We start from the raw sequence: 16,721 nt of genomic DNA on the forward strand, positions 1-16,721 counted from the left end.
AAGCATGGTCACTGGCAATAATGAAAGGCCGGATGTCAATCCATAGGACTTTATTCATAATCCATGAGTGCAAGGTACAATTTCATAAGTAATGTGTTTTGAATTTAAATTTACCTAGTTCATTTGTGTGTGGAAATGCAAACAATATTGCCATGCTTGTCCTTTATGGAACACATTTCTCTTTTAATTGACATCGCACACACGTTACATAGTATAGGATGCTGAAAATAGACCATTGCTATTTCTTCTTACTTAGTGTGGTAGTTATGCATAATTGATTTGACGTCTTGCGAAGTAGGTTGGGTAGTCCTAATTGTGTTATCTTGGTACACTTCCGACATCATAATTGACTAGATACTTGACGTCTCATAAGTTGACTAAAGCATTTTACCTCCTAAAGCCCCTTCATGTATAAGATTTACATGACAATATATTTGAGAGATTAGCAATACTATACAAGAAAAATAATTCACAAGAACAATGATGATAGGAGTTTATAAAACACATGGTTTCTTTCTCTATCTCTCACTGGTTCTATCATTCTAATGTGACCTTAAGGCTTCCTACTTTATTGTTCTCTAAGTTTCACTATATTCACAAGACTACCTTTACTTGACCTTGACTGGTGTGCACTAGTATGCCCTTTTTATTTGCCTTTGTCAACAATAATTGCTTGATTTGCCATAGGAACTTGATATAGTCACAATTACTCGATTGACAACACCAACTCTGGTAGTGTCTTTCTACTCAAAGTTCATTTGTCTGATTAAATGATTCTTGATCTAAACTATGGCACTTTAGTCTATTAAGAATCATAAAAGGTACTAGAGGCACATTGATTGGGTATTAAATTGTCATAGTGCTAATTGTCCAGCCTCAAATTGTGTAAACCTACAAAATGTAAATGCCACCACAATCAAAGATCATTATCCCCTTCTGCTGATTGAAACAATGTTAGAAAGGGTCACATAATTTGATATCTACATCTTGTGGGATGGATTTAGTGGGCTCCAAACGAATTTAAATAGCACTGGAAGATCAAGTAAAGATAGCCTTTGCAATTGAATGGGGATTTTTTTTTTGTAGGGCCGACTGAAGCAGACACTGACGAGGCTGACCAACACTAACATTGACTAGCTGACCAACACGAAAACACCACGTGAACAACTCACACTTCCCCTCTCTGACACATGTGCCACTAGTCCACCTCCACCGAGCATGCACCCATATCGCCGTTCACCACATGGCAGCTCCCTCCCCAAGCTGTCGACAGCGGGCCAAAAATCGACGGTTGTTGGCAACAACCGATGAAACCAGCCTCCTCCCAGTAGCCACGTCCTTGAGGAGGATGCCGCCTTCCGATGCGTACCGATTCCATGCGCATCCGGGTCACATTGAGACGCATTCCCTCGTGGAAAGTGCTCAGTCGAGAGAAAGTGCTATTGGGGCACGTTCCCTAGTATTATGGCTTCTTCCTTGCTTATGAGTATTTATCTTGCTAATGTTGCTATCTTAAGCTCATGAGTGAATGAATTTGTTCAAGGGGTCTGGTATCCTCCTCCTGCTGTGTAGATCTCCCACAGTCACACGCTTCCAAACAGAATGAATACAGGTGGGCATTCCCTTGCCTTCAGAGTCATGCGTCTCTGCAAGCCTTCCTTCCAAGTTGATCTGCCACTCCGCGTGGATCCCGTGGATCTCATGGTCGGAGAAGACTTTCTGGAGAATGCTCAGTCTGCCCACGATCTTGCCCGTGTACTTTCCAAAGATCGTGCTCGAGAAGAAGGTTATTGGAGGAGATTTGAATTGGAGGACCCTTCTGACGCAATGGGCTTGTCAGGTCTTCTTGTTCTTCCACAAACTTTCGGGTGAAGATCTATCTTTGTTTTGGCCTTCAATTCCAATTCTTCTGACAATTCGGTTTTATCTGGAATTTTTATTGTGCTTAATTCAGCTGTACATATCCATTACAATTGGAAAATTTCCTTGCTTGGTCGATTTCGAGCTTGTTTTGATCAAATTCTGTATTCTCCTTCTGCAGCTCTATTTATCTGGGGGAGACGTTCTGCAGCTATATTAGTGTGGCAAATCATACACGTTATGACGTTGGAGACGTTGCCATCAAGGTTGAAGCTTCTCTAACAGATACAAACAGCAAAAGTTGCTAAGCTTAATTTAGTTGTCGCTCTAGATAAAACATTTACTTGTCCAAAGTTTTAAAAGTTGCTAAGATTTATTTTAATTGTCACTCTAGATAAAACATGTACTGTAGTTTTGTGCATTCGAAGCTTCTGTTCTCTTGTTTATTTTTTATTCATTTGAGGTATACAACCCTGTCCTAAACTTGTCCTCTTTTACTATTTTGTATTCTGAAGATGAGCTCAAGTTTATCGTTATTCAGGCTGAGATTCAAACAGAACGTCAAAGGATTGTTCTGGCTGATAACTCCAAGTCCCCCATGGATTTTATCAAAGGAGGTGGGCGCTACGATTTCATAATCGAACACGACATCAAAGAACTTGGGCCACACACGTAAGAGTTGCATTGCCATCTCAACCACGTTTGTAGCGTTCTCTGCTGTGGATTTCTTCTATCCTAGAATAAAAGGTCCTTAGCTATAACGCAAGGATTTGTGACGCTGCCCATTCGACTGAGAACACAGGGCTGGGACTTGTTTGGCTTTAACCTGGCAATAAATGGCCGTTGTTTGAATTTGTATGAGCAGGCTTCCACCCTCCATGGTCCACTAAACTGGTCTGTTATGCATCTGACATATGATTAGTCGACTTTACTCCTGCAATTTGACTTCCATTTTGCAATTTTGAGTTTATCCAGTTCTGCAACAATCTCTTTCTGCAGAGTTACTCCCCCCCACTCCTTTCTCTTTTTGCATAGTTAATCTGTGGATTTGACAAGTTACAGCCTCATTTTTGAAGCCAGATGAAAAATGCACCATAGACAGGCCTTAAGATGGATGGAGCATGAAATAAGAAGGGAGGGAGAAAGATTTATTACGTCTGTGGAGGCCAAGGGGAATATAGGAAACTGTTTATTAACGGTATATCTAACTGTTTATGTTAATTTGGGGAGAGAGTGCTTCAGCTGAATTCTTAACGATGTGATTTTGGAAACGAGATGAGATTCTGATTTCTACTTAGGATGACCAATTGGATACAAGAAAACATATACCTTAACATGGGAAGAGATAGCCTCCTCGATGTCTCTCATATTCACTCATGCATGTATGTATAAGAAATCCTAGTAAAATAAATATCCCTGTGCTACTTGGATCCTGCGGATCTCCCACCAACACTGAGGGATGAAGCGAAATCATGGACAAGTTACCTGAGATAGAAGACACCTTGCATGTCCCCCCTTGCTTCCTTCCCTACCCCCCTTCTGCTCTCACAACCTCAGGGAAAATTGTTGAAGCTCTGATAACAGTGTGACAAGCAAGGTGTCTAAGATAGTCTTACTAGTTGTGCCCATCCTAAATACTAACTATGGAAGCATGGAATGGTAACTGGAGAGAGAGAGAGAGAGAGAGAGAGAGAGAGAGAGTTGTATTAATGTCATTGGGAGGCCTCACAGGCCTATGAAACAAAGTACGATCAGCATAACAACTCATACAAGCCATCATGGGCTGAAGCAAAGGGCTCGCTAAGGCCCTAGCTGAGTGCTATGCTAAGCTAATGATCTAAAAAACTCAAATCTCGAAAAAGAGAAATACACTCCCTGGGGTTTGAGGCTCTCAAGAGGTCCCAGTAGGCAGTGCGAAAGCTCCGATGACATATCCGGGAGTTGTGGTATCTCTCCGATATGACGCAAAGATGTTGCTTATCTGTAGATGTCGGGCTGTCTCTCACGGTGGCGGGGGGCGTGGTCTCTGAGATCTCTGTATGTGGTGGGCGACATTGAGGGTGACACCTCGGGTCGGTCGGTCTCCTGAACCGGACTTAAAACCCTAAAACGAATCTGTATTCAGCTTTGAAACCCTAAACACGAATCACTGCTGGTAGAAACACAGCCTGGATCTTTGATTCACAGCAGATAATCACCAAGATAGATTTCGAATGTAATAGATAACAGGGAAAACAGCATCTAATAGCTTCACCTGACGAGGAGCAGCAGTAGATTTCTTCTAGGAATCAAAACGAACTGAGAGATGGAGAGAAAGATCAGAGATTGCTACTTCCATATTTGTAATATTTCAGAAGAACTTCGCGATAGCAACTGGAGAACACAAACCGAGATCTGAAAATCAGAATTGCACCACTTATCTCACAGATTCTTCGCGATAGTGTTGGGGTAAAGGCACTGGCCACCCTTGTAACAGTATTAATCTAGTACTACTAAGTACACTAAGTACACATTGTACTTAGGTACTTAGTGGCCCTAGTCTTATCCATATATATGTGTGTGTACTTGGGGAGGTACCACTCACTCATTGTGATTATCCCCACTATTGTGTGTGCAGTGAGTCTCTCTACTCCCTACTCTATCTCCCTCACACTCTATCAACTGGTATCAGAGCCAACGGGCTCTCTCCCTCCGCTTCCACTCCCATCTCTCCCTAGCCTAACCCTACCGTACGGACAAGTCCGTACGGCCGTACATCGTCCGTACAGCCGTACGGACGGATCGCGATAGCCAGGCCAAGGGCGAGGGCGCGGGTGTGGTAGCGCGGCTGCAAGGCGATGGCGCGGGCGGCGTAGCTGGAGCGGCTGCAAGCAAGGCGATGGCGCGGGCGGCGTAGCTGGAGCGGCTGCAAGCAAGGCGATGGCGCGGGCGGTGTAGCTGGAGCGGCTGCAAGCAAGGCAGGAGCGCGGGCGGCGTAGCCAGGGCGTGGCTGCACGTCGCAGCCAAGGGCTGCAAGGCGCAGGCCACTGCTGCGGACGCGGCTGCAAGGCAAGCGCAAAGGCGCTGCTGCAAGCGACGACCAGCAGGTCGGCCAGCAGGGCCGACATAGCGCACGACGACGACACAAGTCGGCCGACAGCCGACACAGCAAGCGACGACCAACAGGTCGGCCAGGGCCAAGCCGGCCGACAGGGGTCGGCCGTACTGCCGAGCCCCGCCAGTCTCTTCCTTCTCTGCCCCGCGTGCCCCCGACCTCTTCTACGCTGCTCTTCGAATAGCAGCATAGGCTGCATTCCGCGCGGGTCTCCCCGTGGCTGAGACAGCTGCACATACGTGTGGTTCTACAAGGTCTCCGGGCAGCGTGCACGTCCGTACCAGCCCCCCCCCCTTCTTCCGGCTCCTTTTGTTACAGACGAACAAGCAGCAACGGCTGCACTCATCTCCGTACAAGTACAGCCAAAAGGCGGGGTACCGCAGCAAAGGTATGCAGGTGCTACTGTGGCAGGGCATCACTCAACTCTGAGGCTTAGCTTATGCCGCAAACAGAGTTGAGACAGGTTATTCACTTGGCCAGTGAGGGTTGACACAGTGTATGCATTGTCAGATTTGCAGTGTGTATGCTTGACACTTGGGCAGAGGTTTATGCTTTTGTCAGTGTGTACCCGCACATGCAGTGATTGCAGGCAGTTGCATGATTTCTTTGGAAGATTGTGATCCACATTTCACAGGACAAATGCTTTAGCTTGTTGCTGAAAGTACAATCACTTTTGGTACAGATTTGGTCGATTTTGACCAAGTTTGACTTTAGTCAAATTTGGGGCTTTTGTAGTCTGACCGGCAATCTGTCAAGTGGGAGCACTCTACATGCATCAGGCTATCTCGTAAAGCACTACTATGCTTTGAAAGTGCAAATTTGACTTACAGTTTTTTTTTGGTCAAAGGTCAATCTTTTTAATTGGAGGTCAAATCTCTGATTTTCTTCATGCATTCAAAGGGCTTTTGAGCAATCTCACTTCCAAACTGTGAATTCAGTTGGGGGGGAAGTTTCTGAAGCATATGGAGGTCTAAAATCAGAGATCTTCATCCACAATCAGAGATTCACTGTTTTTTGACAGTCCGGGACTGTCAACCCGCAAGTTTGACCAGATTTCACTGTCAAAAAGGTCAAAAAGTACTGCTATTTTTTCAGAAAACAGTTCTGGGATTTTTCTGGAGCACTTTGAAGGAGCTGTACCGCACTTTCGCCAGCAAAAAAGACAGGAACAGATTGCTGTACTGTTTCTGCAGCAAGTGGGAGAAAGACTTTCAGTCGGTTTTATGCCACTGAAACAGTACCAAGTTCATTTTCTGATCGTACTTCCGCTGCGGGGGAATTTTCTTGGAGTAACTAGTGCTTAATTGCACGACTACAGGGAGTCAAACTCTATTTTCTTTACCATGAGTTCAGCAGTGACGTGTCGTCCTTGTTTCAGATAAAGAAGCTCGAAGGAGCTAAAAATTACGACATATGGAGGACACAATGCTACAATGTGTTGATGCAGAAGGACCAGTACAAACCTATAAAGGAGAAGGGTGTTAAGCCCTCCAACATTACTGATGAGCAGTGGGAGAAGATGGACGGCTTGGCCAGGTCGACCATTATGCTTACAGTTGTTGATTCACTGGTTGTAGGCATCAGGGATGAACCTACTGCGTGGGAGATGTGGCAACGTCTTGAGGATACTTATGCCAAGAAAAGTGCCACGGGAAAAGCTTACTGGCTAAAAAAGCTTGTTGGTCTTCAAATGAAGGAGGGGACAGCCATGTCCACTCATATTATTGAGTTTAACAGCATATTCAGCCAGGTGATCAACCAGGGGTTGAAGCTCGATGATGAGCTGAAAGCTACACTCATCCTATGTTCTCTACCTGAGTCATGGGACACATTCAGGACTTCTACCAGCAACTCAAAAACCATTCTGGTATTTGCAGATGTGGAGAGTGCTCTTCTACAGGAAGAGATGAACAGAAAGAACAATGCTATTGGAAAGTCAAATGCTTTGAATGCACGCAGCAGGTCCAAAACACGTGGAAAAGACAAAGAAAGAGAGAGGAGCAAGTCCCGCTCTAAGAGTGATCTTGTATGCAACTATTGTGGCAAGAAGGGACATATTGAGAAAAAGTGTTTTCAAAAGAAGAATGACCAGAGAGCCAAAGAAGGCAAGGCTCAAGGCAAGTCTAAGGGCAAAGAAAAAGAGGAGCTGAATGTTACTTATGTTAGTGACAGTGACAGTGGACATGAGATATGTTTCACCTCTTCACTGGAGGCTCATACACTTCATGCTGGTGATGGATCAGATATGTTTTCCTGGATTATAGATTCAGGTGCTTCCTTTCATGTGACATCCTACAGAAATCTGTTTGTCAGATATGCAGGAGGGCAAAAGGGAGTGGTCTTTCTTGGTGATAACCATGCATGTTCTATCATTGGCATAGGTGATGTCAGGCTTGTGCTTGAAAATGGCCAGCAGTTAATGCTCAAAGGGGTCAGGCATGTTCCTGAGGTGAAGAAAAACTTGATTTCCACAGGGTTGTTGGATGACGATGGTTATCATACCACCTTTGGAAGTCAGAAATGGAAAATCAGCAAAGGGGCAATGGCTATTGCCAGGGGTCCTAAGGTTGATACTTTGTACTCACTTCATGCTGGACATTGTCCGCATTCTGATGTAAATGCCACCGAGCTGCCAAAGATTTCATTGTGGCATAGCCGGCTTGGCCATATGAGTATTAAGGGAATGGAGCAATTGGCTCATTTTGGTTACTTGCCGAGTCTAAAATATTCAGATTTGCAGAAATGTGAATTTTGTCTCTACGGTCGTCAAGTACAAATACCTCATAAGAGAAGGTCAAATCAGAAATTACAGCTCTTGGAGCTAGTACATACAGATGTGTGTGAGATGCCTACACTCTCTTTAGGAGGTTCAAAGTACATACTGTCATTCATAGATGACGCCACCCGCAAAGTGTGGGTTTACACTCTCAGAAAGAAGAGTGATACGTTCAAGGCTTTCACTAAGTTTGTTGCACTAGTTGAAAATGAGACAGGCAAAAAACTGAAAGCCTTACGATCTGACAATGGTGGAGAGTACTTGTCCAAAGAATTTCAAGAATTCTGGCAAAGGGTATCCAAAGGGTTTTGTCTGCACCATATGATCCTCCACAAAATGGTACAGCTGAAAAAATGTTCAGGACCATTCAAGAGAAAGTCAGATCCATGTTGTCACATGCTGCATTGCCCCACACATTTTGGGCTGAAGCTGTAAAGACAGCTGTGCACCTTATTAACAGGTCACCAAACAAGAGACTATGTGGTGGTGTGCCTGAACAAGCATGGACGGGCAAGCCTCCGTCTTACAAACACCTACGGGTCTTTGGTTGTGTCGCGTATGTGCATGTACGCAGGGAGGACAGAACTAAACTGGATCCAAAGTCTCTTAAATGCATATTCCTAGGTTACGGTGACAAAGGTGAGATGGGCTACAGGATTTGGGATCCCAAGAACAGAAAACTTATACGCAGCAATGATGTCGTGTTTGATGAAACCATCATGTTCAAGGAACCTGTTGTACAGCAGGAACCTTTAAAAGTAACTATTGATGATGACAGGCATCATGGGCAACACAGACAGGCTGTAAATCAGCCACAAAAGCAGCATAATCAGCCATTAAATGATGCTGCAGCAGATCCTAATGGACAGCCAGTTATGGCAGAAAACATCCCAATGGATGAGGCACAGTTAGGTGATCTTCCTGACATGCAAATGCAGCCAGGAATCATGGAACAGCCACCTTATCTGGGTGATGAACAGGCTGGACAGCCAGCTCAAGATGATGGTCTTTGGGTTAGAAGGTCAACCAGACAGACGCGGCAGCCAGAAAGATTTGTTCCAGGCATTGATTATTTGATGCTCACTGATTGTGGAGAGCCTTCATGCTACAGAGAGGCTAGGCAGAGGGCAGACAAGGTTCAATGGGATCTTGCTATGAAGTCTGAAATGGACAGTCTTCACAAGAATGGCACTTGGGAATTGGTACCCTTGCCTACTGGTAAGAAGGTACTGCCATGCAAATGGGTTTATAGACTTAAAGTCACACCTGGTGAAAAGCCAAGGCATAAAGCCAGACTGGTTGCCAAAGGGTTCAAGCAGGAATATGGTGTTGACTTTGAGGAGATATTCTCTCCCGTTGTCAAGATGACAACACTCAGAACTGTATTAGCATTGGTTGCACATGCAGATATGGATTTGGTCCAAATGGATGTCAAAACAGCATTTCTTCATGGTGATTTACATGAGGAAATTTTTATGCAGCAGCCAGAGGGTTTTACAGTGAAGGGCAAAAACCCTAGTCTTATCCATATATATGTGTGTGTACTTGGGGAGGTACCACTCACTCATTGTGATTATCCCCACTATTGTGTGTGCAGTGAGTCTCTCTACTCCCTACTCTATCTCCCTCACACTCTATCAGATAGAACAGAGGGAGAGAAGAAGGAGACGCAGCACGCGCAACACCAGGGCCCATAAATAAGGGCTAGACCCCCCCGAAGGTCTTTATTGCAATAGAATAATACTTTGTACAACTGGCTCATGAAAGAGCATAAGTATGAGTACAATCTTGAATGAATCTGGGAGGCCAAGGGCCTTTCTTTTATAGACTAGGCCTAGCAAAAAGTTAGGGCCTGTTGTCTAAAAGCTACTTTTACAAAAAGCCAAGCTTTTGGTCTTTTTCCTTCTAAATCTAGTGCCTGGAGCTTTTAGGCGCCTTTTAATCTTGTGGGCCCTCCTTTTAATGAGGTGCCCCCTTGTCTTTACTTTTTGAGCCTTAAGGGATCTGCTTTTTACACTTTCTCCCCACTCTTGGGTTCTTTTTGCACTCTCTTAGGTCCTACACATGGCACAAACAAATTCCAACACTTTAAGCGATTAAAGGTTAGCGAAATGCATGCATTCCTAGTTCTTGGACTAATCCTAGTCCCTTGTGGGCGTCCCCACAGTTCACTTTTATCAATGCAAAGCAAAAGTAAAAGCAATAAAACTTATTCTAGTGAACCAAAGTCAATTTTCTTGAACCAAAGTCAATTTTCTTTGACCATAGTCAATCTCATAACCCTCTAGACTGTGTATCGCACAAAGAAGAAAAGCACCCAGAGGCAAGTTTATCTGCTATCTTGCCAAGTACCAGAAATATTAGGCAATTGATGCCAAGAGAGGAGGTATCCCCAAGTTTTACAGTTAAGCTTTTTAGTTGAGGACAACTGATTAGAAGCCAAGGGGATGTCACCAATTGGTATTTCTCCCAAGAAATAAAGAAGAGTCTTCTCTGTTTCTAAGAATCAACATAAAATGTATGTAGATACACTTAGAGAAGTTTCCCATCCAATACTCATAATGTCCTTCATTCTTGGCAAATCCACGCCGGAGTTAACTGCTTCTTCTTTGACTTTCACAAGCCAGACTAGAGATGGTTCTAATGATTGCTTCTTCCGAGGGCTCTATATTCCCCTCGGCTTCTTTGGCTGCAACTCTATCTTTAAATCCTAATAAAAAGGAAGCAATAAATCACATGGCCAATATTTGGGCATATCTTACTCATTGACTTCTCATTCATGAGAGGTGTCTTCCTGAAACAAATTCAAGAATACAGTCCACTTTTCTCCTTTTATTGCCATACAAGGGTTAGGTCTTTAAATAAACATAAGGCAAACTTTATCAACATGGAAGAGATACTTAGCCTTGTATATTTCTCGGAACCTTTCTTTGACCCCTCGAGTCTTCTCTCATGGAGTGATTTGCAGATATATTGATATTGTTTCCAAGTAGTGTGGACCTCTTCTAGGAATGGCTTTAGAAAGAACTTTTCTGAAATAGATTCCATTCACTACACAAGTGCTCCCAATTCTCAGTGGTCTTCTTGCTACCAAACATTTACTGTGCTGGTTAGACATAAACTTGGAGGGTTCTCAACCTTTCCAAAAGGACATATAATTGACATATGACTGTAAAACTTTGTCGCTTTGGCCATAATAATCCATGAGAAACCATAAGAGTTCTTGTATAAACAAATCTCAATGGAAACTATTGAATAATAGAATCCTAAAGAAAATACTGGGTCAATAATGACCATTGAAAGGGGGAGAGTAGTGGAAGAGAGAGCAAGGGAGTGAGAGTGAGAGAGAGTGACACTCTAGTGCGGGTGTGAAGAATGATGAGCCACACCACAAACTCACTTATGTTCTATTAGGATTAGGTTTACCCTATGACTGTCTTAAGACAGTCATAGGTGTCCTATCTTTTAATGAAGGGTTGGCAATGTGCCTTTACCCCAACAACCTCCCACCTAAAGGCCAATGTGCCTAAAGGGGAGAAAAGAATAAAAATTACAGCAATATACAGTTACTGTATACAAGACCATAAAGTAAGAATGGTCTCATCCTAATCCCATGATGTGGCGGCAATGTGCAAACCGCTCTGTAGGCAAGCTCTTAGTGAGCAAATCTGCAGGATTATCATCAGTGTGCACTTTCACAAGCTCAAGTCGCTTGTCTTCCAGTACCTCCCTGATGAAATGATATTTCACTTCTATGTGCTTGGTCTTCTGATGAAAAACCGGATTCTTTGCCAACATGATAGCACTCTGACTATCACAATGCAAAACTGGCATATCTCCTGTAATGCCCAAATCTCCCACCAGCCGAGTAAGCCATATTGCTTCCTTGCAGGCCTCAGTGGCTGCAACATATTCAGCTTCTGTGGTTGACAGTGCAACGCATTTCTGCAACCGAGACACCCATGATATAGCACCTCTTGCAAATGTGAAAATATAACCGGTAGTAGACTTCCGGTTATCTGCATTCCCTGCATAATCTGAATCTGTAAAACCATGCACCAATGCATCCTGCCTACCATAGCATATGCACAAGTCTTTGGTACCTTTGAGATACCTCAAGACACCTTTCACTGCTTCCCAATGCCGCTTGCCTGGATTTGCCATATACCTGCTGATGACTCCCACCGCAAAAGCAATATCCGGACGAGTGGCAACCATGGCATACATCAGAGATCCAACTGCAGATGCATACGGAACCTTGGCCATTTCAGCCTTATCATCATCTGATCTGGGGCTGTCCTTACTGCTGAGTTTTAAATGTGGAGGCAACGGGGTACTAATAGACTTCCCCCCCTCCATTTTAAAGCGCTGCAGTACTTTGTCAATGTACTCTTTCTGTGACAGAAACAAAAGTCCCTTGGACCTGTCACGAGTAATCCGCATGCCAAGAATATGATTTGCATCACCCAAGTCTTTCATGTCAAAAGACTTATGCAATTGTTTCTTCAAAGCACTAATCTCATGCTGAGATTTACTGGCAATAAGCATGTCATCCACATATAGAATGAGTAGCATCAAACTGCCATCTTTTGCCCGTTTGGTGTACAAGCAATGATCGGTCTCACACCTATGATACCCTTGGGACTGCATGAAGGCATCAAACTTCTTGTACCATTCCCTTGGCGCCTGCTTGAGTCCATACAAGCTCCTCTTGAGCTTACACACAAGCTGCTCTTTCCCTTTAACAGCATATCCCTCTGGCTGACTCATATAGATCTCATCATGGAGATCTCCGTGAAGAAAAGCTGTCTTCACATCCATTTGACATAAATCCATGTCTTCATGAGCAACAAGAGCTAACACTGCTCTCAAAGTAGTCATCTTGACTACAGGGGAAAAAATCTCATCAAAGTCAATGCCCTTCTCCTGCTTAAATCCCTTGGCAACCAATCTGGCCTTATACCTAGGTAAAGCATTTGAATCCACTTTGACTTTGTAAACCCACTTGCATGGCAAAACCTTTCTGCCTGCAGGTAACTGCACCAAGTCCCATGTATCATTTTGAAGTAGGGAGTCCATTTCTGACTGCATGGCTTTCTCCCACTTCTTTTTCTCTGTTCTTCCCATAGCTTCCTTGAAGCTGGAAGGCTCACCACAATCTGTCAGCATGATAAAATCAGCCACATTATTGGCTCCTGGAACAAACCTGGCAGGAGGCCGTTGTGCACGGGTGCTCCTCCTAACAAAATGTTCCGGATTAGGCTGCTGTCCAGCCTGTTCTTCATGCATGACGGGTGGCTGTACCACCATATCTGGCTGTTCTACAGCCCCATCTGCTGGCATATCTAGTGGTGCATCATTGGCAAAATTATCTGGCTGATTTTCAGCCTGTATACCCTCTTGAACAGGGTGATCTGCAGTAGGCTGCTGCTGCATATAAATGGGCATTCTTTGCTGTCCAACATCATCATAAATAACCCTCCTGTATTCCACAGGTTGCACGGGTTCCTTGTGTACACTATCCTCTTTAAAGATGACATCATTGTTGCGTATAATCTTCTGTTTAACGGGATCCCATAATCTGTACCCCATTTCACCTTCGTCACCATAACCCATAAAGATGCATCTGATAGACTTTGGATCCAGTTTGGTGCGCAGTTCTTTGCGTACATAAGCAAAGCACTCGCAGCCAAATACACGTAAGTGCTTATATGAAGGTGGCTTGCCAGACCACACCTCCTCTGGCACTTTCAACTCCAAAGCCTTGTTTGGCGACCTGTTAATAATGTGAACTGCTGTTTGCACGGCTTCTGCCCAAAAGCCATGGGGTAATGCAGCATAAGACAACATACATCGAACCTTCTCCTGAATAGTTCGATTCATACGCTCACTTGCACCATTTTGAGATGCATTATGAGGAGCTGTGAGTTCTTGTTTGATGCCCTTAGCTTGGCAAAACTGCACAAAAGCATGTGACACATACTCACCCCCATTATCGGATCTGAGGCATTTCAGCCTACGACCTGTCCGATTCTCAACCTGAGCGACAAACTTCTTGAAAGCATCTAAGGCATCTCCCTTATGCTTCAAGAAATAGACCCACACTTTGCGTGTGGCATCATCAATGAAAGTAATAAAATATTTTGCACCCCCTAGTGATAACTGTGGCATCTCACACAAATCAGTGTGCACTAGATCAAGTGGTGCTCTATTCTGGGGAGTTCTCCTCTTATGAGGAGTCACAGAATGCTTGCCAAATATACAATGATCACAAGTAGGCAAATCTGAAAAAGAAAGAGGCGGCAGATAACCCAAACGTGACAGTTCTTGCATTCCTTTAACAGACATGTGTCCCAACCGGCTATGCCACAATGAAACCTTTGGCAGCTCGGTTATGGCAACAACATGATTACCCACACTGGAAACATAAAGAGGGTACAAGGTATCACTCTTAAAACCCTCAGCCACTACAGTCTGGCCATCAGTAATCACCCATTTGGAATCCCCAAATGTGGTGTGGTAACCACTGTCATCCAATAAGCCAGTGCTAATCAGATTTTTCTTGATTTGCGGCACATGGCGAACACCATCAAGCATAAATGACTGTCCATCAGGAAATACTATCTGTATACTGCCAATCCCTGCAATCTGACATGCATAGTTGTTCCCAAGATGAACAACTCCATGAGTACCTGTGTAGGAAGTAAACCACTCCCTATGAGGAGTAACATGAAAAGAGGCACCTGAATCCAAGAGCCAGGTGTGCATGTCATGGCCATCAATAACCAAAGCATGTGCTATTACAGCAGAAGAGCATAAAACATCATGTATGTCACTGTCACTGTCCTCTGCTGCAACATTCACTGCATCCAAGCCATCTGCCTTGGCCTTGCCTTTGCCTTTGCTTGCATTTCCTGCATCCTTTGTTTCAGCCTTCTTGGCTTTCTGATCCCGTATGAACTTGACGCATTTCGACTTCACATGTCCCTTCTTGCCACAATAAAAGCATTCAATGTCCTTTTTGCCACGGGACTGACTGCGGGATTTGGACTTACTAGCAGATCTCCCCTTCTGCTGAGTCCTGCCCCTGTCCTGTACCTGCAAAGCATTTGAAGACTTGCTGCCCGCATTATTCTTCCTGCTCATCTCCTCCATAAGGAGAGAGCTCTCTACATCAGCATAAATAAGAGTGGCATTCGAGTTTGACAGGGTGGTCTTGAAAGTGTCCCAACTCTCAGGGAGGGTACACAGCAAGAAAGTAGCCTTGAACTCCTCATCAAGGTTCAACCCCTGTGCAATCAGCTGTGTAAAGATAGCATTGAACTCACTCAAGTGTGAGGTCATAGCTGTACCTTCCTTCATGCGAAGATCGACCGGCTTCTTCAGCCAATAAACCTTACTGGCTGAGCTCTTTTGGGCATACAATTCTTCTAGTCTTTGCCATAGACCATAAGAGGTCTTTTCAGCCTGTACATTGAACACAAGAGTGTCTGAAATAGTGAGCATGATAGCTGCCCTCGCGGACAAATCAAGCTCTTCCCAGTCATCAGCTGCCATGTCAGATGGCTTGACACCCTTCACCCTTATGGGCTTAGCAATCTTCTTTAACAGAAGTACATTCAAGCACTGTTCTGCCCATAATGCATAGTTGTGTGCTCCTTCCAGTTTCTTTATGTTCAGAATTGAAGAATCACTTCCCCCTGATGCCATATCAGATGCGGAAAGTACCTGACTCCTTGGAAGTAAAAAGACTGAATAAAAATTCTGATTTCTCAGAAAAACCTGCTCTATTCAAGAGCCAGAAGCACTCTCAATGGTGCTGTTTTTACTGTCAGGGAAATCTGCAGCAAAACAGTAAATGACCCTGCAAATACTGTACCTTCTGACACACTGTACTGTGCTCAAAGAGGCATAAAAACAGTAATTTCAGACTGCTGCAGCTGCTCAACAAGTGCTTAACAGTGCATAATCATCTGACAAACCACAAACACTGCTGTAAACACTGCTGTACTGACTGTACTGATCATTTCTCCCATCTCAGATGAGGTATTGCACTGAGTTAAATTGCAGAAACCACTTGGCAAACACCCAAAAAAAAATGACACTTCAGCCTGTCACAAAACCTGCAACAGTAAATGGGATAAATCCCAAGCAATCACCCTTATACCAAGGGGAGAAAATGCATGTGAAGATCTCTGTCGGTAACCCAAGTGCTATCAAACAAAGTCTGGGCAAAAGCCCCTTGATCTGACACCTGAATCAAGTGGAGAACACCTCAACACTGAGGTAGCATGCAATATGAGATCTCTCTGACACTTGTACCTGACAATGTGCAATGCATAGACTGCCCCTGTGTACTCAGTAACAACACAAATCACAAAGTACAAACACCAAGAAGAAAATCTTTTGAGCACTGTCAACGATGGGCAGTTAGGGACCGAGTAAACTCGATGCGCCCTGACCAAGCGTGGCTCAACTGAGATTTTCAAAGTGCGTACAAAGAATGTGACCTGCAACAAATGTCACCAAATGCACTACGGAAACAAAGCAAATGTGTGCTCCCTGGCTACACACTGCCTCAAGGCATATACTGCAAACACATCCAGGCAAAAGCCCTTTGAAATGGTCACCCAAAACTGAGAATTGCACTCAGTAAATGCATAGAAGCTTCTGCAAAACAAGCATCTGACCTTCCTGAATGACAAGTAACTGCGCAAACACCACCACTGTGGCACAAGTCACCTCAAGCGTGAGTGACACGAGAGTACCTGCTGTACCTCAACAAATGCACAGTATACAGCTGAAATGCTTCAGGAATGTATCAGAAATGCTTCATGTACTGCGCGTACATGCACAAAACAGAGTGCTTCAGCACTATTCCTCTTCCAACAAAAAATGTGTCTGCTGTACTTTTCAGTACCTGCAGAGTACCTGCTGTACTTCTGTCCCTGCAGCAGGCACGCTTCCCCCCAAAAAAAAAGTCGAGTCTTT

General features: G+C 44.2%; 1 protein-coding gene across 1 annotated transcript in view; it reads left to right on the plus strand.

Moving 5' to 3' along the window:
* The first annotated feature begins 1,460 nt into the window (after positions 1 to 1,460).
* Positions 1,461 to 16,721, plus strand: part of LOC147905846 (trafficking protein particle complex subunit-like protein) — a 69,752-nt gene continuing 54,491 nt past the window's right edge. The window contains exons 1-3 of the mRNA XM_087375111.1: positions 1,461 to 1,868; positions 2,042 to 2,126; positions 2,402 to 2,532. Of these exons, the coding sequence (XP_087231237.1) occupies positions 1,603 to 1,868; positions 2,042 to 2,126; positions 2,402 to 2,532 (482 nt within the window). The 5' untranslated portion in view covers positions 1,461 to 1,602. The remainder of the gene's footprint in view (positions 1,869 to 2,041; positions 2,127 to 2,401; positions 2,533 to 16,721) is intronic.

Source organism: Dipteris shenzhenensis, chromosome 1 (genome assembly GCF_047967505.1).
Source record: "Dipteris shenzhenensis isolate YYH24624 ecotype China chromosome 1, Dip_SZ_1.0, whole genome shotgun sequence".
NCBI classification, from domain to species: domain Eukaryota; kingdom Viridiplantae; phylum Streptophyta; class Polypodiopsida; order Gleicheniales; family Dipteridaceae; genus Dipteris; species Dipteris shenzhenensis.